General features: G+C 41.3%; 1 protein-coding gene and 1 long non-coding RNA gene across 7 annotated transcripts in view; one reads left to right on the forward strand and one right to left on the reverse strand.

The window, feature by feature from the left end:
- Positions 1 to 23,594, reverse strand: part of asap1b (ArfGAP with SH3 domain, ankyrin repeat and PH domain 1b) — a 57,448-nt gene extending 33,854 nt beyond the window's left edge. For 3 of the 6 annotated variants that reach the window (XM_044045344.1, XM_044045361.1, XM_044045333.1), the window contains exons 1-3: positions 22,884 to 23,594; positions 4,154 to 4,226; positions 2,111 to 2,256 (exon numbers count right to left, since the gene is read on the reverse strand). In XM_044045344.1, coding sequence (XP_043901279.1) covers positions 2,111 to 2,256; positions 4,154 to 4,226; positions 22,884 to 23,009 — 345 coding nt within the window. In that variant the 5' untranslated portion in view covers positions 23,010 to 23,594. The remainder of the gene's footprint in view (positions 1 to 2,110; positions 2,257 to 4,153; positions 4,227 to 22,883) is intronic. The other 3 variants (XM_044045376.1, XM_044045367.1, XM_044045355.1) reach the window with 1 other exon arrangement.
- On the forward strand, positions 2,250 to 5,232 carry LOC122781609. Its single transcript, XR_006361824.1, has 2 exons — positions 2,250 to 3,284; positions 3,870 to 5,232. It is a non-coding gene; the product is annotated as an uncharacterized LOC122781609 (long non-coding RNA).
- Positions 23,595 to 26,249: the final 2,655 nt, after the last annotated feature.

The raw sequence follows: 26,249 nt of genomic DNA on the forward strand, positions 1-26,249 counted from the left end.
ATGAGTATCGGTCCAATACTGGTCGGAATCACTAAATTGGAAGATACGTACTAAATTGTAAGAATGTAAATCGAAATAAACAACAGCACTTCACTTATTTCTTTTTTTATAGACTATTTGTTAACCCTAACCCCATGGCTAAGTGGTAAATGCATCAGCACAACTGTATTGTTAACAGCTTTGTAGATTAAAAGGTGTAAAACTGCTGTATCAGACTCCATATCAGTAGATAATCTGAACGCGAGCTGTCCCTATTTAAGGGTGAAGAGCCGTAGATAGGAAAGCATTTGCAAGGTTTTTATCTTTTTAATAGATATAGTGACATTAAATAAATATACACTAGTGTCAGCATTTGACCGACAGAGCAGCACATGAACACAGCCACTCAGCAGGAGACATTATAGTAAACGTCCAGCCAAAAACAGCAAGTGCAAGTTGGTCTATTAAAGAATTTGCCAAAGGTTGACGATGCCAAGAGCTCGGGTTGCCACAGCTCTGCTCATCAGCTCTAACCATTAGGATCAGCAAGGTCATTTACAACCGTGCTAAGCATTTAAGTCGCTGTTGTTGTTAGCCAAGTCCACACAGAAACACAGAAGCGGCCGGTCAAGGAAGTAAACAACACTTAATGGGCGCTAATGTGTTTCTTAAGTGCCCGTCTTGCATATGGTCAACGTCAGAATCAATCGTCCACTGGCCAAATGCCGACGTACTCTAACAGCACATCCTGGAAACTGTCTCCATCGCTCTTGCTTTATCTTACTGTACGATTTCTTGAGGAAGAAAATACACAACAGAGTTAAAAAAAAGGTGCACAGACGCTGTGTGATTCTCAGCGTCAAAGAAAAGGATCCTCTAATAGTTGAATTTAAAGGATGTTACATCTTCAGACTCCACAGAAGGACTGCTCCAATGAAGATCAAATGCTTCTTATCAAAAATCTTCAGGGAGGTATGTTGTGTATCCTCAGCACAGCGTAAGTACAAACACAATCTTTGATGACCTGATCATAACTTTGTGACTTCTGTTGAAATTCACCTATGCTTTTTTGGAAAGATCTAGTATATTAGTGGTTTTACCCTTAGTTTTACAAACTCCCTAAATGAGTTAAGGAAATGGGATTTCTGGTGCGATTTTAAAAATGTGACTTGTGATTTAGTAATTACAGTATTTATTATTTTTGGATGTCAGCTGGAAATGGCACCACCATTGTCTCTGTAGGATCCAACTAGGAAGGATCTGCTCTATTCAGGAAGGATCCTTGACTTTTGAGAAAAACCAGCAGGAGACCACCCAGGCAAAATCCTTACATTCAAACCGGTAAAACACATGTAGGACATCCTGAACGAGCAGAGTTCATCAATAGTCATTTGTAGTGCGCGCACACACACACACAGCAGAAGCCCTGAGGGCAACGCCACTGAAGTCTAGATACTCGCTCAATTCGATACCCAAAATAGAAAAGTCGGGAGTCAAAAAAAGGGGAGGAAAAAAAAGATGAGAGGTATCCCAACTGTCTCACACTCACAGACAGAGAGAGAGAGACACACAGACACAGACACAGTTGTTCGTGGAGTATTTATGGAGTCTAATCTTGCTGTCAGCCACACAGGAAGAGAGGGTGAGAATGGAGTTGGGCTCTTCACTCACAGAAGGATGCAAACAGGACACAATATTCAACAAAAAAACATCAGGGGAAATCCACAGCAGACAGATAAGAGCCTTGACTGGAAAAGTAAACACATGGCTTCAGAGACAGGTTTGCTATACTGTCAGGCTGTGATGACAGTTTTCATTATATACAGTTTACATGTATAGGTGTAGAGAGAGAGACAGAGAATGATGTCTTCCTGTCATCCTGTCAATGTCTTCCTTACATGTCCATTTTTAACCTTTCCCATAATCCTAAACTTAACCCTAAACCCAAATCCTAAACCACTTATCCCAGTGTAGACAGGGAAAAATACTCCCTCTCTCTCTCTCTCTGTGTGGAGAATGTTTCTGTGTCTATCCATGCAGGGACAAAAAAGAGCCAGAAACATGCAGCAGGACAGGCTCTCTGAGGCATTTAAGTTTAATTATAGTGCCAGCGTTGACATGCTGGACTCACCAGGTTCTTCAGCAGGGCAGACAGCTCCTTAGTGAGGGAGGAGAACTTCACAAAGGCCGTTCCCAGGTCAGGGTTGTCCCGGCTGATGAAGTTGCTGCCAAATTTGTCCAGAGCTTGGGCGTAGTTTTCTTCATTTTGTACGTGATCTAAGTAAAAAAAAAAAACAACAGACAAAGCAAACAGTCAAATACCAAATGCCAGAACACACGGGATTATGATTTTCATCAGGAGTGAAACAGCTACATCCGTCTTTAGACTTCCATTCTGAAGTCCCAGATAAAGAGACGGGGAGGAGAGAAAGATTCGCTCAGATTCCTGCCGCAGCCATTTTGAAACTTTGTCAAACTGGAAACTTAAAGCTGCAGTGCGTAACAGACTTGACTGAGGGAGTGCTTGTGTTATGCAGCATCACGCAGCATCGGGGCGGGGCGGGGACAAGAGGCATTTATCCCATCCAACTGCTCAGTGACCTGGTTTTTGAGCAGCCGAATTCGCTATTGACACTTTCCAGTCATCCTCCAACCCGTTTGAAGTCGCCTCGCCTTTTAAGTATAACGCCGCCGCTGTCCCCCCGACGTAAAACAAATCACTTCCTGTGCGCAGCGTGGAAATGTCGCCAGGTGACACGAGAGAGGGTCATGTGGAGCTAACAAAGAGACTTAAAAGTTATGCACTAAAGCTTTAAATACAGTCCAAACAGACCCGTAGTTGACACCTAGCATGAGGTCACGTTCTCTCTGTTAATCATTTCTTTACATTTTTGAATCTGGTTATTTAATGTGTTTACCAACCTGTTTAAAATAACTGTTAACCTATGAATGAAGTCTGTCTGCTTTTCTTATCATTTCATTGATACCAGCGTAACTGCTCACTTTAACCTTTTCCAAATACACATTTTAGTCGTAAGTCCAGTATTTCCCACTGACTAAACAATGACCTACAGTTAGTGTGGCACAAAATGAAAAGTATTCATCACCCAGGTTAATGCTGACTGTGATCGTTTGGGGTTATATATTTTTTTCCCCCCAACCAGCACATCATTTTTAATTTTTTTGAAGGCATAATGGAACAAAAAGGTGCAGCTTCAGCGAGCTGTTGAATGAAGAGTTGCAGACGACGAGCGGCACACCTACGCCACCGTCTCCTCCTCCTCCTCCTCCTCCTCCTCGGCAAGGTAACCAACACTGCACTGTTGTGTGGAAAAGTCATTCTCTGTGTGCAGCTTGAAATCAGACTCCTGGGGACGTGACGGGGAAAAGACGCGCTGTGGACTCGTGTCCGAGTTTGGTTTCTCTTCTGTTGTACTTTTGACAAAGTAGGTGCTTATTAGAGTTTCCTGTACCCAGAGATTTGGGACTTGGAGTGCAAACCTGCTTTTGCCAAATCAACTACAACTGGAATTATGTAAAAATAAACACTTGCAACCACTGCAACTTTCTTTTCTTATATCCCAGACGAATATAATAGGTTTTTGGCCATTTCTAAAATCCCGACCACAGTGTCCGACTTTTCATTTCTTTTGCGTACCAGAACTCAAGTTTAGATTTTTATTTGTATTTTAAGCTTTAAATATGTTATATAAATATACATCCATACACACATCTACTGTCTCATAATAACATTAATAGACGGCCAACTTAAATCTGCGGCTGCTGAATCTACAGGTCACAAAGAGAGTAAAATGCCTCCTCTCTGTGGGGAACAAACAAACGTTGTTTTTTTTCCCTGTGAACAAACATCTGAAACTGTCAATTTGCAGGGAGGAGGCCGCTCTCAGAAGTATTCAGAGGAAAATGACTGAGGATCTATGTCGCAGCAACAAGCAAAACAAACTCAGGTGTTGATTTCTGGGACGACGTGGATACACACAAAACAACATCTGCTCAACAAAAGGGGAAAAAAAATAAAGAAAACCCAATTTCACTCACGACTTTTAAGGGTTTTCCTCTAAGGGTTTCCTTCTGGAAATGGTTATGACTGTGAACCCAACTAACCACTAAAAGCAAACGCAGCCTTGATTCATTTAGAAACAGGATATTTCACCTTGTCCTGAACTGTAGATGGCCTTCACTGATTTCTTCACCTTCTGCAGGGACGTTCGATCCTGGTCCAGCGCCTGAGGAAGAAAGGAGGAGACAGTTTTACGACTTTCCCTTCCTTTAACGACAAACTGGAAATAATCACATCAAGAGACAGCGAAAATATTTCTGAAAATATCGGCTTAGGTGCTCATATTTGCACAACAACTCAAAGCATGCACCCGCGCTACATGGAACTAATGCAGACAGTGCTTGACCTGAATGTGACATAAATCATTATTTCAGCACTGATGACTGCAGGAGAAATCTCTCCCTGTTGCCTCACCAGAAAGCAAATATGCAGGTTTTGTGTTGTTTTTTTCAAGCTCTGGCTATTTATTCTGATAAATAATTATTCACAGTGAAACATTTAAATGCTTGCAATATAAACAATACGGCTGACCTAGTGAATTATCTGCCCCCGCTTCGCTGCAATTTCAGAGATTAATGCTCACGGTTCAGAAACAACAGCAACAGGGAATTAAAAATAATGACTAGTATGAATAGAAAAGAAAAATACTTCACACATAAGACTTTACTTGAGCGAGCTGCTGGGGCATATTAACGGTTTCTTTTTTGTATTATTAATTTCTTATCCTTTCAAGTGTGTCAATAAAAATCCTTTTGAACGTGACCACCAATGCCATCTGTCCAAAATATGTTGGATTCTGTGATAAATCACTTCATTTGTTGAGTTTTCCAACTCAACAGCTTCTCTGTCAAGAGACATTTTAGGCAGCAACAATTAATGATCAGTTATTAACCGATTATTAAAGTAACTGTTTCGATAATCACCTTATCCATTTAAGCTTTTCGGAAAAACAAGCCCTCTGATTTCATCTCATGGATAAAAACAAGTAATGGAGTCACTGAGCAAATAATTGCCAGATAAATAATCAACAACCCTGATTGACAAATGTAAATATTGAGAGCGGTACATTTAATGTCAGGTTGTTTATCTCCACCAGCTTGTGCTCTTTATTGAAATGTACAGCTCATGTTTCTTTTTATCGTGAGAATAAAGTATGTGTTGGTGACACAGGGCCTCTGGATCTGCTTTATACTTGGAGCAGCAGCAACAACAACACTTCAGTAACATGACAGTCACCTCAACACCATCCGTCTGCTATAATTTAATCCACTGTAGGAGAAGTTTGAAACAGTCGGGAGACTTGATAGCCCCAGAGAGAGTGTGCATAAATGGCACAAGGCAGAGATGACATGATACAAACACTCAGTATCGTTATCAGTCTGATAATGGCCAGAATCACCAGACTGGATATCAGAAAAAAGACTTTAAATGTCATTTAAATACTTCACTATTCACAGACTATAAAGATGTTAATAAAAAGTATGAACAACGTCTTCCAGTTGTGAAATAAACTCCCGTTTTAAATCATCGAGTCAACATTTGACAGCACCGTGGCAGTTTTTGCAACCGGAAATCCACAGCCTCCTATTGGATGACACCAGCTGTCAATCACGCTGGTGAGCGCTCATATTTATTTATTTACTGAGACCAGAAACGACTCTTTCAAACCATTTTTATAAACAGTGTATTGTTTCAACTGAGTCATGTTGCGTTACTGTATTTTTTTACACACACTTGGAGAATCATGTTTTTCCAATGGCTGGTTATGGCTCAGGCGTAAATGCATCAGCACAAATGTACTGTTACAAGGTTAGTACTAGTTTAAAAGATATTAAACAATTGTACTGGACTGATGTCTAATGTGTAATCAGCCTGTTGCGTTTGCTCCAGTTCAGTGCACAAATATTCCATATCAAGCTCATTTTACCCACAAAAAAAAGCATGTGCAGCCATGTTTGCTCATCACTGATGATTTAAAAACACCATTAGATCAAGGTCAGTCAGTTAAACACACACACACACACACACACACACCAGTGAGCTAATTAAACTTAATAATAAATTAAAGCAGTCCTTGGCCTCCCCTGGACAGCTTTACATGGCTGCCGCTCAATTATGGGAGCGGTAGTTTGTCGCCGCAGGGCCAGTCCTGCCAGACCCGAGCCCTTTGATCCCGTCTGAACATGGAGGCTGAGTCGCCGCTGCCCGGTCGCCTCCCTGCTCAGCTCTGTGTCTGTTCACGTCGACGGTGGAACCAAAATGAAAATTTAATAGCACCATTATCTTGGCCAATATCATGTTGATAATTACTATAATCTGAAGCTTTAATCGGTATGAAAACAGTCCTTTGAGCTTTCACCTAGAACCAAAAATGACTTGTAGCCCCCTATTCTGTTATGCGTATGTATGTTTCTATATCATTATATAAAGTGCAGTGTTGTCAAAGCACCAAGAGGCAAAATATTACTACTGGCTTGTACCATTTTGGTATTTGTCTGTCAGCCTATTTCAGCTCCTTAAATATGAGTATGTCCAGATGTTCTATAAAACATTGTCATTTTGAGGTTATGAAAACACCTGTGGACCATTAATGAGGCCAGATAACAATCAACAGATTTAGTTCCAACCCTACATATTTGGATGAGAGGGTGGAGCCGGCAGAGAATGCAAGCACATGTGCATCACAGCCACTGTCAATCACATCATAACCACGCCCCAAAATCATATTCCTCTCCATTGTCTATTTGACTGTGATTTACAAATGACTGTGTTGCATTAAAGAAGACCCGAAACTAGTGATTGAGAGCACAAACTCATCTGAAACAGAATAAATCCTTTTCTTTCTCTCTTCCTACATATGTTCTACAACAAGAATCACAGAACAAATCCCCTGAAATGGCCAGCTCTTTTTCCAACAAGCCATGTTTTGTCTCGCATTAGCTCTCTGCAACACGCCAAACACGCCTTCATCACTCACTGCAGTCGAACGCCTCCAAAGCAAAAGTGTGATTATTCAGCGGCTGATTAGAATGAAGAGCACAACACATGGGCTGAGCAGGCAGATTGACCTTTGTGGTGGTCCTGCTGAGAGCAGCTGGCACCGCCACCCAAGACTCACCCATAATCCACTCGGTCTGTGCAGTTAATTTTATATTTGGGTGTAACTTGGAGCAGCTTTAAAAGATCTCCGTGTCCGTACGTCCATTAATACGCATTAATATCTGATATCTAATTTGCTTTGGACAGGATAACAAGAATGAGCTAATTCTTGCAACAAATTATCACAGCTACGTGATAAAATATCTTCTCCTGGGCCAGAGCTGTGTGACTGGTTTGTTGAAGCTGTTTTCTCTCCGCTTTTCAGGAGGAGAAAAATCAATGAAATAGCACTGTCTTGGCCCAGCCTTTGCAAACCCTTGGCAACAGGCGAGAATGCCTCCAAACACTGCTTTCTAAAAGGCTGACAACTATTGAATATAGTCAATGGATTGTTTTCATCTGCCAGCATCCAATAGCGAGCTCCCACTCGACCCGGGGGGATTAACAAGCGCGACAATGCCAAAACATCTGCGGTCACTCGTCTCTCCACCCAAACAGCGAGGGACACACAGCTCGTACGATTTATTTAGCGCCGCTGAGAAAGTAAGGAAAAGAACATGTTTCACAGCCGTGTGCTATTCCTCACAGAAACATCTATCTTGAAGGGCCGTTTGTGCTGTGAGAGTCAACATGTCAGTGTCAGAATGCTTTTAAGTAGGAGTCTGTCAGCGATGGAGCCGGGAGAGGTCAACGGCCAAGTTAATGGAGGTGACGGGTTGCGGTCGTGCACGGCGCCTCTGTGTTAAGATATTTTCTTGATGATGTCTGAAAGGAAGTGTCCTTGAAATGTCTCACATTAAAAACAACGAGGAAGGAAACACACTTGTGGTATTTCATCCACTCCTTCAGTTCATCTTGGGTGAGTAGACGAGCATCAATCATAGCATCAATAAAATAAAAAAGTGATTTTGGGCACATGAACTCTCTTCTAAGTGTTCTCTGTGTTTGTATTGCCCAAAATTATATTTGTTAAAATGTGTTTGTAATGTTAAACTAGGGATGAGCTGATACAATGCTCTGTATCGATATCCAATACTGCCAAAAATCTGCCCAAAAATGCTTCACTTTTCTTCGTCTCCACCATCATGTGGCATAAACAAGGGCTGGGAAATGCAGCATAGTTGTTTATAAAGGTAAAATCATCTATTGGACTGATATTAGTTATGAGTAAATTGTGATACTATTTAATAAGAATTGAAAATAACTGCAAAATGACCTTAAAAAGCGACAAAAAGTCCCTGGTGTGGGCAGTGTGGTGAATGAGGCTGACATTCTACTTTCCAAACCAACTGCCCACCAGGGGAAATTGGTGGCCGTGGTGACTTGGAATGACTGACTGGACAGTGTCTCAGCCTCACGCTTCCTGTCTGATGCCTTATCCTCCCTCAGCAGCCCTGCCGTTTCCCCTGTAGCCGTCCTTTGACAGGAAGCAGGAAGTGGCCAGCCATGACAGTGTCGTGTCCTGGGTCGCCAGCTCTCTCCTTTTAATGACACCAACTGCTCTCTGCTGACAGCTGAAAAGTCAAAAACAACACACTTTTCTGACAAGTCTTTTTTGTTGATTCTCTGATCCACTCGAGATTCCTGCGCCGTCACTTTCTCGGCACGTTAAGTCCTCACTTCCTCCCTGAACTCATCCTTCCTGGCTGAGGCCCGGCTCTTCCTGCAGCCCCGCATTTGGCATCACGCTGACGGGCGACTGTGCCGTTACCAAGGAGATGTGATTTAGCCATCTTGCGCTTCAACTCCACATTCTTCTTCACTATGGAGATTGCAGGAAGCTGCTCTGAGTAATAAGCCGGCGCTCCGTGGATCTTGTTGCTGCTAACAGAGCAGAAATGGACACTGCTGCTCTCAAAACTGCTAATATGCAAAATATTTCCTCAGAAGAAAACAGGAAGGGGCATAGCTATCAAAGGACTTCCTACGAGCCAAAACAACTGGTGTAAAACCACCCGCAGTTGTATATATTTGGAGGGAGAGAGACTGATCTTTTTTTTTACTATTATTTCAGCTTATTTGTGCACTTCTCATTTCCTTTCTGTGTCAATTCCACAACAGCTTCTACTAGAGTGCTGTCAAAATGAAGAAGTCACAGTCAAGATAAGAGTCTGTGTGTCATTTCATTTCTTCTTTTTTTTTTTCTCTGTCCAGTCTATGTGGCATGAGTCAAGCAGGAAGGGAGGGGAGTCGTTTTCATTGGCAGGAAACAAATGCACATCCCTTTCTCTGGGCCTGTGGAATGGGAAAAATGAGAGGATGTAACATTTCCAAAAGCAGCTGAGGTCTGACGGCCTATTTGTCTGACTCTCCCTCTCTCTCATGAAAGAGAGTGATCGACTGCGTGGAGCTTTTGGTTTGGGTTAAGAGGTGCATCTGGACGGTCACGTGACCAGTGTCCTGTATCCGACATGGCAACTGACACAACAAGGATGAGCTCATGCAACATCTTGTTTGGAGTTTCCGAGTCAAACCCTGATGATTTTTTTTTGTGTGAATGGGCTACAGTTACAGCTCAGTATGAACACAATATTTCCAGAGAGGATTGAGTTTTCTCAAATCGATAGCAAGGAAAACCACAATGTGTGTTTTGCGAACAAAACGTTCATCCGGCTCCGCACAGCTACAGATATTAAAATGTCAAAAAAAGGTCAATGGTTGTGTTTTTTTTTTGGGTTTTTTTGACGTGTCAGTGTTATTGTTAACAAATGAACCGAAATCAATAGCTGTTAAAAGCCACACACTGCACATAAAAATGGACGTGGGCCGGCTGCAAAACAAACACTCATTTTAACTCCTCCAGTTTCACAGACACCACCTGCATCCAGGCTCCTAATGGATGATATACCAGCTGTCCATCACACTGATGTCCACTCATATGGGAACATCATTTGCAAATTTGACGACAGGTTCCACTGAAGAAAACCTAAAACGAGAGACCAATAACTCCTCAGGACATTTTTTTACTGATGTCAAGTGAGACATAGACTCATTTTTACATAAACTTCCATTCAAAAAGCTCCTTTTGCTTTTTTGGCTTTAGTTTTTGCACAGTGGGACGAAGTGGAGAAACGTTGTCCATCTTTATTTACAGCCCAAGGCTAAAATGTGCAAAACCACCGGTATACTCCTTTGATCTACATCCTGTCTGGCGGTTTGTTGGCCATCTACTCTAAGTAGCTTGAATGCTTCTAATAAACACAAATCCTGACCTGCTAATGTTACTGGCCACTAAGAGAAGTCAATACAAGTCAGCCATTAATCCATTATATACTGCTGCGATTAGCTTCCAGCTCTGCCCTCCCACAGAGTGAAATGAGCTGCTCAGCTGCTTGTGCGCTGCTCTGTGGCGAGTTTGGCGAGGTCACACGGTGGACGAGAGCCAGCCCTCCGCGCTGCCAGGACGCCGACTCGTTGCAGCGCATCTCCAGAGCCTTGGCGCAGTAACTGACGTGCGTGAAAAGTCCAGCCGCGCACGCAGCGGTGTTGCATTCACACATGATTTGGCAGCTTCACCCCCTGTGCGACGCTCGCTCTCACTCAGCCCACCACTTGTTTCGAGCAATGTGCATGTTTTCACAATCACACCCACACACTGCTGCAGCAGGCCGACACTCATCTACTGTCAAACGAGCAGCATAACTGCACCTGCATTACGTGTAGCACCGAGGAAGCCATTGTGCATGGGAAGCAGATGAGATGGGTGAGATGAGCTCAAAGGTAAAAACAAAGAAACAAACAGGTCTGAAAGTAAATAGCAGATTCAAAACTGTCAAAACCACTGACACGCCTAATGCTGCTACCAATTATTTTACTGATTATGAAATGACAAAATACTAAATTTTATTAAAATCGGAATATGTCCTATTGCAATTTTCAAATCACAGGAGGCACGATATTTGTTATCACCAAAAAGTGTTTCAAATTACCATTTTAGATTTAATATTGTCCAATAAATTCATATCACATTCTACAGACTTGAAGAAAACACAGTTGTTTCTCACAGATCTGCACAAATATCACACAGTAATCATTTAAAATATGCTATTCACATGAAAATTATGATGTAAAAAGTACTATTCCCTCTCATATCACATCGAAATCTCAGTAAAAATAATCGCAATAAGACATTTATTCAAGCTCTAGTTTTCAGTTCTAGTATTCAGCCATAGCTTTAATCATGTCTTTGCAAAGAAACCAGAAAATATTGTTTGAATTATTCAAAATAAAATAACACTTAAAATGATTCATCAATCGTTAAAGTAGATGGCAATAAATTTAGTGACCATTTAATAAAAGGATCAATACTTTTATGGTTGCAACCGTAGTATGAGATAAGATTCTCATTTGCAACAGTATCAGTATCAATAGTGCCGTCATCTCTCACAGCTAAGAGTTCTTTAAGAGGTTAACACAATTATTTGTGTCTGACAGTGTTCTATTTCTCTTGAAATCCTTTTAGAAATAATAAAGATTTCTCAACTATAGCCTTTGGGATTTGTTCACTGCATCGTTTCAAATGTATCACATCAAAAATAAAATGATTTAATAGCAAAAATCTAAATCATTTTAAATATGAGGCGGTGGGTCAGTGGACATTTGGGGTATGGGGGGGTATTGTGTTGGACATTTAGTTGAGTGTTTATGGACACTTTACAGACCACATGTTTATCGGCCTTCACTGTAACAGAGGATTTTTCTTTTTTGATTATTTTCTCTCTTTTAAGATACAGGTCAAACAGGAAAGTCTGGCCTATTGTTTCAACACAAAACACATAGGCACATGTTAATTCATCAGCTAATCAACATAATATATATAATGCAAGACAAAGTTCCTGAGGCTTTACGGTACAATTAAGTGTTAATTAAGAACTCATCATTTGAAAGTAGAGGTGGGCGAGATGAATTTGGCCATGGTAGAGATTTTGATCATAGCGGCCAACTGCAAACAATGTGAGCCAAAACTAAAAATAGACGAGGGTAGTGAGTCTGGGGATACTGAGAATGAGGAACTCGTAGAATAGATCGGTGTAACGTCAGTTGTGCGGACTTGGTTTGGGTTCAAGGAATCATATCGAAAACAGACAGATGCAATTTGCAGTATGTGATGGGGTGACAGTTCCTGCAAAGAAGGGGAATACACGCAACCTATTCTACCACTTCAATACAAGGCATCATTCCAAGAACCGGAAGAGACAAAGAATACGCACTACACAGTCCATGAGCAGACAATCTCGCAGGCATTCACCAAAGGTTCTCCTTGTGACAAAAAAAAAACCATCACTGTGTACCTGTATAAGGACATGGCACCTTTCCAAACTGTCGAGAAAAGTGTCTTTATGGCCATAAAACTCTCGAAGATATGTGGTCTTGGACAATAAATGTTCTTAAAATGATTTATTGATGTTTGTTTTATACCACAAAATGTTTCAAATTAAACTACAATATGAATTTTAGGCCATACCGTCTACCGATTTGACAGACACTACACTTAAGGCGTGCTGGAAAAAAGAGCAAGATTTGTCTTTTGAAATAGCCCAGCACTGCATAGGCTGATCAAAGGAAATCTAAAATAAACGACTAGGAGCTCTTATCATCGATCAACTGATAAGCTTGCCAGCTCTGCTTCCCACCAATCAGCCGTCTGTGTTGTAAAACTATTAGTGCACACCACCAAGGAATGTACTCCTTTGATAAACAGGCACAAGGAGAAGTCACATTATTTTTCTAGCCTTTGAGTAATGCTCCTGAAACACTGCTCAGTCATCGCGACTCCTTGGCCAAAGTCACAGGCGAGGACTGTACGGTGCTCTTCAAGGCATTCCCTGAAGTTTTCCTGCAGACCAAGTCTCAGATTTCACACTTTATTGGACTCTGCTGGGTGAGAGACCAGCTATTCCAAAACCACAGGTGTATCCACTCCCACAGACCAAATGGATGTTAAGACGTGAGCAACTGGACATTCAGAGGACTTCACTTTGTCTGCGACACCGACAACCGACACAGGCTTACACCACTTGTGGAACTTGTGTTCCCTCTTTTCAGGGTGACAGTAGCTTTAAAAGACACCGTCATGATGTGGAAACAGATGATGTTACACATTTCCTGATGACAAAAAAGAGAAAGTTCAGGGTTTTTTTGGAATTGGGGTTGTATGATGTTCTGAAAGAGATGACACTGACCAAATAGGAAAAAACTTAAGAAAAGGCTCACATGATCAAATCTACCCCTGATTATCTTAAGAATATGTCTCACCAGCATCATCTAAAAAAACTGAAGTTTACAAACTGCCCTCCCTCCCTCACCAAAATCCATAGAGAAAATCTGAAGCTGCTGTTCTATAGCTGCCTTGTGTGCTAAGTCTGTGTCACAACACATAATGAACTTTCTGATGGAGGAAGCAGTGGATCAATAACACCCGTGTGCCGTGATGTAAAACTGCTGATTTTCTCAATGAACTTCATTGCAGGACAGTGAGGGCTGGGATATATGACCACAAAATGTCATTCGATATTGATAATTCTCATGTTAAAATAAAAAAGACTGAGTTTTGCTCACGAGTGTAAACAAGAGTAGATTTTATTAGGCAAGTACCTCTGTTAAGTAACTGGCAGCAGTGTTTCCAGTAAAGATGAAAAATCTAAGTGTCAGCAAAGTCGGCATTGACTACTGATTAGCAGTCAGTACCTCACACAAACCCATGTCAAAAAAAGAGGAACTATCACTTTAAATGCCATAAAGAAATGATGTAAACAACTCCTGCCTTTCATACAAGCTTGAATGATCTCTGCAGACATTCGATTTACTGGCTGTGTACATCTGACTCTGTTGTCTTTATAGGCTAGTGTATATTGACTTGCTTTCCTTTTGACCTTTACGTCACAGACAAACAAACGGCGGGATTGACGGTGAGATGGATCGTGGTGTGGTTCTGTATGTTTCGTACCTGGTGTACATGATAACCATGAGTGGATCTTCTCCGCAGCTTAGGCTCTAGCCGTTACCATGGTGTTGCCAAAGTCTGACTGAGTTTGATCAGTTTGATCAGACTATGAATCAAATTATCTAGGTAGGTTAGTCCAACTAAGAATAGTTTGATATTACTCAGACTAACATGTTTAAATGACAGTCACATAACCAAACTATTGTCTTAGTTGGACTAAAATCAGACTTTTAACATGCACATAAACACACTGACTGTTTCCTGATTCTTTGAGAACAACAAGGTTACTACAAAAAGTAATGGAAAGAAAGACCACAAAAGACAAAGAAAGAAGGTATTTCTTTCCTGAAGCTTAAAAAAGTATTCAAATATAAACTGCAGTAGGGGAGGATGGTGGTTTCCAGCTGTGTTAGTCACTGTGTGAAGTAACACAGTGGTAATTTGAGCTATATGCCAACATCCACAACTTTGACACTGTCCACATGTTGACATTTAAGTAGGTAATAATATTCACCATGTTAGCCTTTCAGTGACTGATTAAATTAATAGAAAACTGAAAATGTGCCATGGATTTACAAACATTTTATAACATTTATGTGGAAAAGATGATGGAATTATCTTTGAGTGTTGCCCCTTGGCTACTGCTGAGTAATGAGTGTGTGAATGTAATACAGAAACAACAATAATCAAGGAATTAAGTGGAATCATGCTAACAATAATACACAATAAAGTACACCTGAGGATGATGGGAACATTATTTGTTTTGTGTTGCGCCACAAATGATACATTTATGGTGGCGTAACATGAAAAATGACAATCACAAAAGCCACCCATGGGTTAATGTCAATAATCATGTTAATGTTCATATATTTATTGACTTATTATATTTATGTTCACAGTTTTTTGCCTAAAATCAGGTCTGTGGGACACTAGGTCTAATAATCAGTAGACTAATTGACAATGTAAGTAAAGAAATACGCTGAAACTGTCAGGTGAAGGCTGACATCATTAAAATGACCTCCATGACGACTGAAAGTGTCATGAAAAAGAATCCTGACAGCATGCTGTGCCTCCTCACAGATAAAATGGCAGTCGTTGGAGGGAGAACTTAACACCGTCCATCCGTGCGAGGAAGGCAACAGACAGATGTGAACACTGACCCACTCTTCCTCACCTAAATCTGAGGAAAAGCAGAGGGGATCAGCATGCCGGAGCAGAGTCTGGTCTGGGGCTAATCCGCTACCGGCTAATAGTCCTTGATGATATACACAGTGCAGCTGTGACAGGAAGGTAGGCCAACAGCTGTGGCCCAAGGACCGATTATCAGATTTCAGCCACAGACGGCAAACAAGCCGACAAACAAGCAACGCATCACAGCCTCTACTCCTGCTGTGGGAGACAGCGGAGACATTAGAAAATGCCTCAGGGTCAGTTTGGTAGTATTTTTAGGGGGGAGATTTAAAGTCACACCTCCCCCACCCATCACTTCTTTTTGGGACGCACTTTTATTTATTGTCCCGTGATTCTCTCATTGTTCCGTTCATTTGTGTGATGCCTACATGATTACATACATACCCTCCCATTTACTCAGAAATTGCAGCGTACGCGTCACCTAATACTAAAGGTGTAACGTGACGCCTGTTGTCATGCGGAGTATTAGTTTCAGTGTTTGTTGAAACTGTGACACAGAGTCTGTGACCATTGTTGCTAAAGCGATATCTGACAAAACGAAAATGGAGATCGGGCTCGTCTAAAAGTGCGGAGCTTAAACAAATAACAATGATTTTATAAGGAAAATATTAACTGTTAACTGATGTTTATGGAATTAGAAGCTAATTTTTCTATTAATTTAACCCTTATGGCTATACAATATATCCCTATTTCCTGGTCGGATTCAGGAGGTAACTAGAAGTCTATTCTCGCATATGTGTAGGTCGAGTACCTTAAACCAAAAAACCGCCACCTGTGACCGCAGATGGACTGAAGGCTTATCTTACGGTGTACCCTTAAGATCAGTAACTACAGAAACTTCTCGCAAGCGTACAAGGATTCTCAGTGACCAGATGCTCTGGATTTGCTCTCGGGGTCCCCCTACAGTTCGTAAGGTGTCATATTTACATCACTGTCAACCAGAAAACCTGGATCTCCTGAAGTCATTTGATCCAGGAGTGGATGCCAATTGTATCCATTCATAAAAAAAAAAAAAGCCAGATAATAGTGGGTGCAGAAAACTGTGGCTTGATTTATTCTCATATATATCTCAATTTTCATCAAAAGGTGCACCCGTGTCCTCTGAGACTAAATGACCAATCACATGAGAGAGACAACAGCAATAATTATATGTTTGCTCTGCAGAAACCGTCACCACTGACTGCTCGCTGGTGGGCTTGCGGTTACATGTGACAGAGATGAGGCCTCACATGGTTAACATGTCATGAAGGCTGCAGCCTCTGGCACTTTTGAGACAAACAACTCCGAGCTACAACTGACAAACACTGTTCGGCACGAACAACGAGGCTTTTGTAGAATCAACACAAATGTACAGTAGATGTTTCTTTTGTGCAGTGCAAGAACCTGAAGACTTTTCTACATGGACTATTCTATTTAGATTTAGATGAACTTTTTTGCCTTTTAAAACAACACACTGACAATGACCGTTATTACCAGAAATGTTGACTGTTTTCCACACACAGAACAGAACATAACCTGAATACACTGAAGGCTGTGAGACACCACAGTGAATGCTGGTCTCCCACTGACCAACATTACAAAATCTTCAAATCCACCACTGCCGACAGGATGAGTCATTCTGAAACGTTTGTTTTTCATGTTTAAAAACCTACAATTTCTTACATCATCCTTTCTCCTCGGGCTATTTCTTGTAACCTATTAGCCAATGTCAAATTGTAAATATATATGTATGACCTATGTGTCTTTGTTCTTCTCCGTGACAAAACGGTTAAATATTTCCTCAGTAAAATAACCGACCTTTGGTGATAAAATACTGTAAATAAACACTAGAGCGTCTAAAGAATGGCAGGAATGTTAAGCCCTCTCCTTGGACTTACAACATACAACACACGCGCAATGACGACTTAATGCAGTGACTTTCATTCGAACATAAAAAACCCAGTGGTTTGGAATAAAACTCCTCATTCAGCTGCTGAAGCATCAAACTATCTTTAGAGTCTCAGGCTGCAAAATGCAGCGGCTGAAAAGGCTCTTACGTAAACGTGGGATGTATCAAAGACCTGCGCGTATTAGGTCAAGCCCAGCCACGCTTGAGGAGAGCGACTGTGAAAAGTCAACATTTTCCTTGTCCGGCCCATGTGACGTGGTGTGAAAGGCACGCTCAGAGGAATGCCAGTGCAGTGAGGGGTTTCCCTTGTGTCGCTGCTGTGGCTCTGTGTGGACGAGGGGAAAGAAATGCCGAGTGATGCAAAGAACCATCTGTGGGTTAGAGCGGGAGTGACAATAGACGCATGTGTCTGCTGTTAATAATAATAACTAATATCAGAGGAAATCGAAGAAAGCTTGAGTCTTTGAACCACAGCATTTAACTTGTTTTTCCACATACCAGTTCTTTAAGTCGCCTAAATCACAATGTTTTCTCCTCTTTTGGTCATTGGAGGGGAAAAAAGTAGGAAATCGGGATACAATCATCATCATTATTTTAAAATAAGGATTTATTAAGTTATTAATAACTCTCCTGACTGTTTCCTGCACTCACACGTACACGGTAGAGGTTCCTGTTGTGGTGTCATTCACTTTGAATGGAGCAGGGTCAAATATTGAACAGTGGATCAGTTACTTTGCACCTAACAAACCAAATCCCATTGATGTGCTTCAGCTAAAACAGTACACCAATTCAAACAGAGCCCTTGGACCAGACTATCCATCCATCTACCCATTGTCTACCGCTTTATCCGTGAGAGGCGGGGTCCACCCTGGACGGGTCATCAGTCCATCACAGGGTCAACATATAGAGACGAACAGCCATTCACTCTCACACTATGGGCAACTCAAAGTGTTTAATTAACCTCTGGACTGTGGGAGGAAACCGGAGAAACTGAAGGAAATGTACGCACCCATGGGGAGGACATGAAAACTCCACACAGAAAGGCCCGGGTACAGGAACCAGCAACCTTCTTGCTGTGAGGCAACACACGCTAACCACATGTGCCACTGTGTCATCCTTGGACAAGGCCACTCTCACCATTTCCAGCGCCTTTGTCTTAGCTTATCAGTAAAAGAGCATCTCTTGCTACAAAGTCAGCCATGCTCTGCTAACTCCCAAAAGTTTCAGAAGGCTCTGTTTCTGTCACTCTGTGTGTGTTTGTGTGTGTGTTTGTGTGTGTGTGACTTGAAAAGGGAGTGGGGGAGAAAAACTAGGTCAACTCAGAACCACAGTGTTGTGGTAATTACTCCAAAGTCTACAGGGGGCAATAGAAGTTCCTGCCCTGCAACTTAAAATATTGATTGAACACATGCAATATTTCCCCTGCAGCAGTGCCGTTGTCCCAGTGTCCACGAGGATGCCACAACCGCACAGCCCATATTCATTTAAGTCCAAGTTTTAACATGAAACGCTCGAACGATCACTGTACGTGACAACTTTTTGTTTCTACTGTTTCTTATTTTGCAGATGTTGACGATCACGTGTGCAAGTCACGAGTGATAACATTTGGTGGCACATTGATATTAATCATTGTGTGAGGGTTTTAGCAGCGGTGCTCAATGATCTATGCAACACTGCTCATGGTCTGTCAAGTTATTTTTACAAAAAATAATGAATGTCAGTCCATCTCCTGCATCAAAATAAAGTGATCACTAACTCATTTCCTCCAACGTAAACCACAGAAAACCCACACCTCTACACCAACTGTAGTTTTCTGCAGAGGAAACACGCTACAACAATGGCAGATTTGCAGCGGAGATGTCACAAAAATAACACCCAGACACATCACCCCCTCTGCCACCTACACACGAACAAGACACACAATGCCCTCGTCTCCTGCGTCTGCAGTAATCAGAAGAGCAGGCCAGAAAGGTTATTTTTAGGACTTCATCTTGCAGTTCATTGTTTTCTATACAGTATTTCTGCTCTGACCCGAGTACAAACAGAAAAGATCTTTAAGTGCTTACCCTCGACCTCTGCGATGGAAAACCTCCAGGATGGACGCTGTTGATTCATGAATCTCTTTAGTGGCTTTACACCCTGATCGGTAATTGACGTGTGGCACTGAATTATGGCTTTTCTTTTTCTTTTTTTTTCTTTGTGCCTCCAGATGATTCAGTGGAAGCAGCAGAGGATGACACCCCCTCCTGTGGAGTCAACTCTCGCCCTCAGGTTACAGCATTAAATATTCACGCCATACCTTTGCATAATTTACCTTGTCAACATACCGAGGAAATGACTCAGAGGGAAAACCGGAGTGAAAACCATTATACTTTTTGAGGGCAATTTCGCATTTCTGCAGTGACGCTCTAAATCTGCACAGGGCTCAAACAGGGGCGGCTAATTTCATACAATCTGAGTTTGTGGCTTGAGCCTGGATGACTGCTGCATCTGATGGGTGTATCCCAGTCAGAGTCACACAAGAGGCTGGTGGGGGTCTTTTTTGCACTTTGTCTCAACACCAAAGAGCGTGTTCCTCGCTCTTTGGTGCCAATATAACACTCTTCCCTGTCATGTGATCTCTGCAAAAAAATTCCAGAGTGGCTACCGAAGCCCAGCGCACATGGCGGCCCTCTCTAACAGATGTTTTTCGTTTGTGCTGCTGCAGTCAGAGCCAGGGAGGTGATTCACGATGTGAGCAGCCTTCTTCTTGTTACAGTCAGCAGACGCAAAAGTGTGCTCTGGGCTCAGAGTAAACATGGCCCTGGCTCCGGTTTAGTAGGCTCTCTATTGCTACGATGTAATAAACTTGTAAAGAACTGCAGCTAAAAGTGATGGATAGCACCAAAAGCTGCTAGTGTGTGGAAGAGAGGGCTCGTCTAAAGGGATACTTCATGTTTTTTAAGTGTTGTTGCCTGAGGTGTTGACACAAAATTCATACTTTTGCGATTTTATCTTTCTGTCAAACTGCTTTTTCCAAATGGAAATTAGACTTTGTAAATTAATATAAAGTCCTTAGAGAAAACCTGTGTTAAGGTAAAGACACAGTGACACAGGAGCTGCTGGTCGACTGCTGCTTTGTTTGGTACATTTGTGACACTTGGGTTAATCCAAAGAAAGTATTTTAAACCCCAAAGTCAAAACATAACGCTCTTCGTCTCACTGATGGATGCAGCAGTGGCTCTACAGCTCCTGTGTACTGTGATGTAAAAATGATGAGTTAAATCTTCAGTTTCCAGGTGGAGATGGTTGTGCAACAGCAAGTAAAAGTGGCAAAGATATAGAATTAGGCTGGCATCAGCTGGACTGGTTCCCATCAACATCATCAACACTGGAGGCAAAGTCATATATCATATAACCACACTATGCTTGCTATCCTGATCATATGACTGTTTACATACGACCTGTGAGGTTATTAAGTAACAACTAAACCCAAACTTAGTCGCTTTGAGAGGAGCATAAATGAAATAGTGCTACATTTTCAGCCTTACATGACAGAAAACACCTCACAGTGTAAATGAATGAAGTCACTCATCCGCAGCTAAATGTGTTTAAAGAAAGGAAATTAGCTCATGTTTTGGCATTTACGTCCATCAGTGATGGTTCTCTCTTTCTCTCCCCCCAGTGTGATATTCGATTCAATCATGGCAAGAAGGATGCCAGCAGAGGGTGAGAAGAAGGAAACAAACGCACACACATTTTCACATATCACAGCCCACCTGCCTGACCTGATTACACTCCTCCTACATGATCAAAGGTGACACGGCATCATAGGGAGAAAGGGAGAGAGAGGGAGGGAGAGAGAGAGAGAGAGTGTGGCTTTAGGGGTGTTACTGCACACTATTTCACTATTCTGAGGCGAACCATCTCATCTGCCCTATGCGAGAGCGGAGAATCTCTATAACCTATAAATAAGACAATATTTCAGTTTTCTTAATGTCATATAAACAGTTTAGTTTGACTAAGATAATGCGATTCATAGTCCGATTACTCCTGCTTAGTCAGACTGGAGTCGGACTTGTGCCAAAATTTCGTCCCCAGTGTTTGACCCGGAAGTCGAAGGAGACAACGTATAATCTGCAGTCAACAGGAAAACTGATTCAGTACGCACTACTTCATACAGTACAGAGATACAGCACCACCTATGGAGATGGAGTCAGACTCGGCAAGCTGTCCGATTGCCCGTCTTAGTCAGACTACAGCCCTTGCTCGGTTAATCTGTGCATGTAAACGTACTGACTTACAACCAGATCTGACTGCCAGAAACTACTCTCTGTCACACACACACACATACACTGTGGCAGCATGCTCTGAACATTTGAGTTATGTAATAGTGAACATAGAGAGCTGCAGGCCTGAGTGCACATCCTTCTATTCCCTCCACTCTTGCACACCACTCCTCTCATCCACCCCCCTCCACTCTCACTCTTTCTGTCCCTTTCATTATTATCATTACTCTACATATCTGGCAAGAAATGCAGCAGATTCTCAAAACACTCAGGACGAGAGGTCACATCCACATTCTAGCTCCGCATATTTATTCCAGAGGGGACACATCCCCATTTTATTTTCACTCGGGTGGCGATTTACAACATCAGAAAATGCACCTTAATGGCTCAACAGGTGCATTTGTTGCTCTTTATACATGTTATAATGATGTGAAATACTGTCAAAAGATTTCTTGTCACAATTATCCTCCCCGAAAATGCGATAATTATTGCAATGTGCTTTTATGGTCATAAACAAACTGAGCCGTCTGTCTGAAATCTACGTTACTTTGGTTAATGTTCATAAACTTAACGCGAGGTTAAGTGTCTTGCATTGGCATGTAGACTAGCAGAGCGAGGAATTGAAGCACAACCTTTGAGTTGCAAGACAACTCAATCTGCCACTGAGCTACCATCGCCCCAAGTAGAAGACAACATTGCAAAAAAAGACGAAGAAAGGCTCCGCCCACATAAACCCCATTCATTAACCAACAAAGACAAAAACAAAACAGCTGAACTTTATCAACCGATGGACAACTTGACGAGCAACATCCTTTCTGGTATGAGAAGGCCACCGTAGTTCCCTAACGTGCTAGCGAAAGGGAGGGGTTAGCGAAGAAAAAGTGCTCTGCTTGTTGCAATCTGCAGCCTTACCCATAGATGGCACCAATTCAAAATCAGACATTATATTTGTATGTTGGCCAACTTGACAGCATTTGCAAATCACCAAGGATTCAGGATTAAATCAATTATGGAAATCTAGCGTGATCAACACCATTTATCACGATATATGTCACCATTATCCTGACCAAACGTTATACATTTTTAACATAATGTAAATGGGTGGAGCTTTCAGAAAATGTGAAAGGAGAAGTCGAACATGTGAGCTCCCCCTTGTGGCATGTCAAAATAAATCACCAAGACTGTATGCTGGTGAGCTAGATCTATGTACAACTATGTCCAACCATTCATGTATGTTTTAATAATTAACAATTACTGTGCTTTATATCGCCATATGTGACATCATGATGTGTGATATTATCATCCATAATACCACCATTTTAAACACAGCAGTGTAAACTGTTATGTTTGTGTTCTTTAATAAACCATCTCCATCGACATCGACATCCATCCATCCATCCATCCATCAGAGACAGGCTGTCAGCGTGGCCTTACCTCCTCCAGCACATTCACCGTGTTCCTGCAGCTCTGCAATCGGGTGGTGAAGCTGGATGTCGTCGGGGAATTGTAATCCTCTGTTGTCTCCGAGAGAAACTCGGACACCGATATTTGATCCGGCATCCTTTAACAAGGAAAATGCCCACAGGAGCGTCGGCGACGAATGCTCAAAAAGACAAAACCATGAAAGATTTAAAAATGGAAAGAAAGCGGAGGGGGTCTGGTGCGACGAGGGAAAAATTCTGTTTTTTCCTCGCAAAAACTGTGGACTGAAAACTATGGAGATGATTAAGACGTGTCCTCTTCTCAAATGACTTCACTGCTCCCCGGGGGCCATGGAAGGTGGGAATGACTAAATATCTGCAGGCTGTGACTATTCTTTGAGAGGATGCCGAAAAGCGACGCAGTTATAAACACTGTCACTCCGCGTCTGACTCAACCTTCGGAGGAAAAAACACCGTTAAAGGATAGCGGATGCCCTCATTATGCTCTACAGATGTTCAATAAGCCGCTTGTCGTCAAAACAGCCCTCCGTTGCCGGCCTCTGTTTAACATTTAGCATTATCCATGGTGCGCCGAGGTCGTCTCAAGCTGCTGCGGGGTTTGTTCCTCTCCTCTCCGGCCGTAGTTTGCTTTCTTAACGGTAAACGCTGCCGCAGAAACACACACTCTCTCACCCTCACTCCCTCCTGCTCGGCCGCGCTCAAGCTCCCTAACGCTATCGTCAAGCTAGCTTACAGGGACGACATGACTCCGGTAGAAGGTTTTCAGCATAAAGGCCCATACTGATTCGTGCAAAACTAAAACTATCGTGCCCCTCTAAATAATATTATATAATGTAATTATGATATAGTAATGGTTTTATAAGTATAATATAACTAATCCACAAAAAATCAAGTCATTTATTCTTCTGTATTGTTTTGTATTTGAGATAAGATAAGATGAGATAAGGTGCTTTTATTAATCTCCAAATTCAAACACTGCAGCACAATAAGAATAATAATCAAAATAGGACAGTAAGAGGATTTAGGATACGTTTTTCTTAAAAAATAAAAATTAACTAAAACAATTACCAATATACAATTTTGGGGAGTTCCTTTTTCTTAATTTTACTCTAAATACGTCTATAAAATTAGCATTTACGTTTGTTAGAATCTAAATTTATGTACCAACAGTTAATAATTAATTAACCAAGAATTTGTTAACTAAAATGTGGACTATTGATTTAAATCATGTATTTTTATTTAATCGGTTATTATTATTTTACCATTTATTTTACTATGTTGTACCCTGTAACATTTTCTTTTCTGCTTTATTTGTAAAACGGTCTGGTTTTTTGACTCAAATTAGCTTTACCATTGTATCTGAGTCACGCAGGACGTTTCCGTTCACTGATAAGTGAGAATCACATCATAATCACATTGTAATCACATTATAATGTATGCAAAATCAAAATGTACTTTTTCTATTTTATTTTGAAAGCAGAATAACTAGTTTCCGGTATTTGTCCTTGTGTGTTAACGTAAACTTCTCCCTCCCACCTCGCCTGCCCAGTTGACGGGGAAGAGGGGCCAGTCCGCGCAGTGCGCATGCGTGATGTGGTATTTGACTGCAGAGAGCTGTTTGTCTGCGGCTCTGAACCAGAAAACGACGATGTACAGGAATAAAATATGCAATATTTCACGTTTACTAACCGTCTGTGAGAGGTTAACTGTTCTGGGTCATATTTAAAGACCAGGAGCCCATCTGGATATTATCTGTGCCAAGTAGTGCTGAAGTTAAATTTGTTTAAAGGACTACTGTTTAGAAAAATTCTGACATCTAGTGGTGAGACAGCAGTGTCCTTCACCACAGTATGTCTTTCTCTGTTTGTTTGGTAAGCTCCTGATTTAGAAGGCGAAACACAGGATCTGGCTCATTTGTCCATATGGGCAGAGGCGATCCTCGACTCATGGGGCTAACTGGGGCCCTTCACCATCCTGCCCCACACTCATCACCTGTACATACTAGGACAGAGGTGTCAAATTCACGGCCCTCACATTCATGTGTTCCATGTTATTTCTGGGACACAGTTACTTTTATTTTGAAATTCTGTGAAATATCAATCATTGTTGCAATATCACGATGGAATATGGTGATATAACTTATTTCTTTTTTACTTGACTGACCCCCTAATGGCCAGACTACATGCGAGATAGAGACCCCTGCCCTAGTGGCCCACTTGTTATCTATGTTTTTCCCATTAAGGGGGTTTGGATGTAACTTGGTGAGCTGCATATTAGGGGGGTTTATGTTGTCATTGAAAATGTACACAGGGGCCTGTCCTGTTGGCGCGCCTCTGCATAGAGGCTTCTGTAGAAACATGGCAAAAGTGACAAAACATGAGAAAAGCACACATAAAATACTTTAATAATAATAATAGATTATTTGTAATTTTCCAATTATCATATACAACAATCATACTCACTGTTTTACAAATAACCATAGAAAAACCATCCCAGCAAGAAAAAGAAAAAGACAAAATCTACCTGACAAACTTGTCACAGACAACAGACAGGCAGCCAATAAAAATTCTCAAATGTAAATAAAATAACAGATCTCTAAGGACAACCCTTAAATCAAACACTGTAAATTCTGAATTTCTCCATCATTTCAAAACATATATTGTATTACACTGAATAAATGTGTTATTATATGAAAATGGTTTAATGTATCATGGCAGAAAATTGGTTGTGAATGCTGACAAAAGGTCAGAAGACTGTTCATGTATGAATAGCAGATATAATGTAATATAAGCCATCACTTTTAATTTGTGGTGTGGATGAGTTTCTGGGGGGTCAGTGTGGTTTGATGCAGGGTCCCCAGGTGTGTTTTCACCTCAGGCCCCCACAGTTACCTCACAGAAACATGTTTTGAGTTTAGTTAAGTCTGTCATTGTCAGCAAATTTAATATAACTATAACTATACTATAAGGATTTGGATGTTTGGAATTCCAGGTTCTTATGTTTCCGTCTCTGAGGGAGCATTTGTGGTTAAGCAATTCTAAACATTTTGTTCGAATTATTCTCCCACAGGATTCAGGTTAAATATCCAGTGTTATTTGAAAAAAAGAAAAAAAGAAAGAAAAAAAAGCCTTAAACCAAGCTAAAGCTTAAATAAAAAATAATTGTATCATATGTATGTGTAAGTGATAATTGTGTATTATAATAAGTACATCCTCTCATTTATTTTAATATAGATATGATTCATGCTGCATTTGTTGTTTTCATATTTTGAGTTGTTACTTTTATTTTGAAGTCTGAGTCATTGGAGATCTCGCGTGAGTGAGTAGCTGCAAGGAGGATGGATGGGAAGCCGCATCCC

This window comes from Solea senegalensis, linkage group LG1, assembly GCF_019176455.1.
Source record: "Solea senegalensis isolate Sse05_10M linkage group LG1, IFAPA_SoseM_1, whole genome shotgun sequence".
Classification (NCBI taxonomy): Eukaryota; Metazoa; Chordata; class Actinopteri; order Pleuronectiformes; family Soleidae; genus Solea; species Solea senegalensis.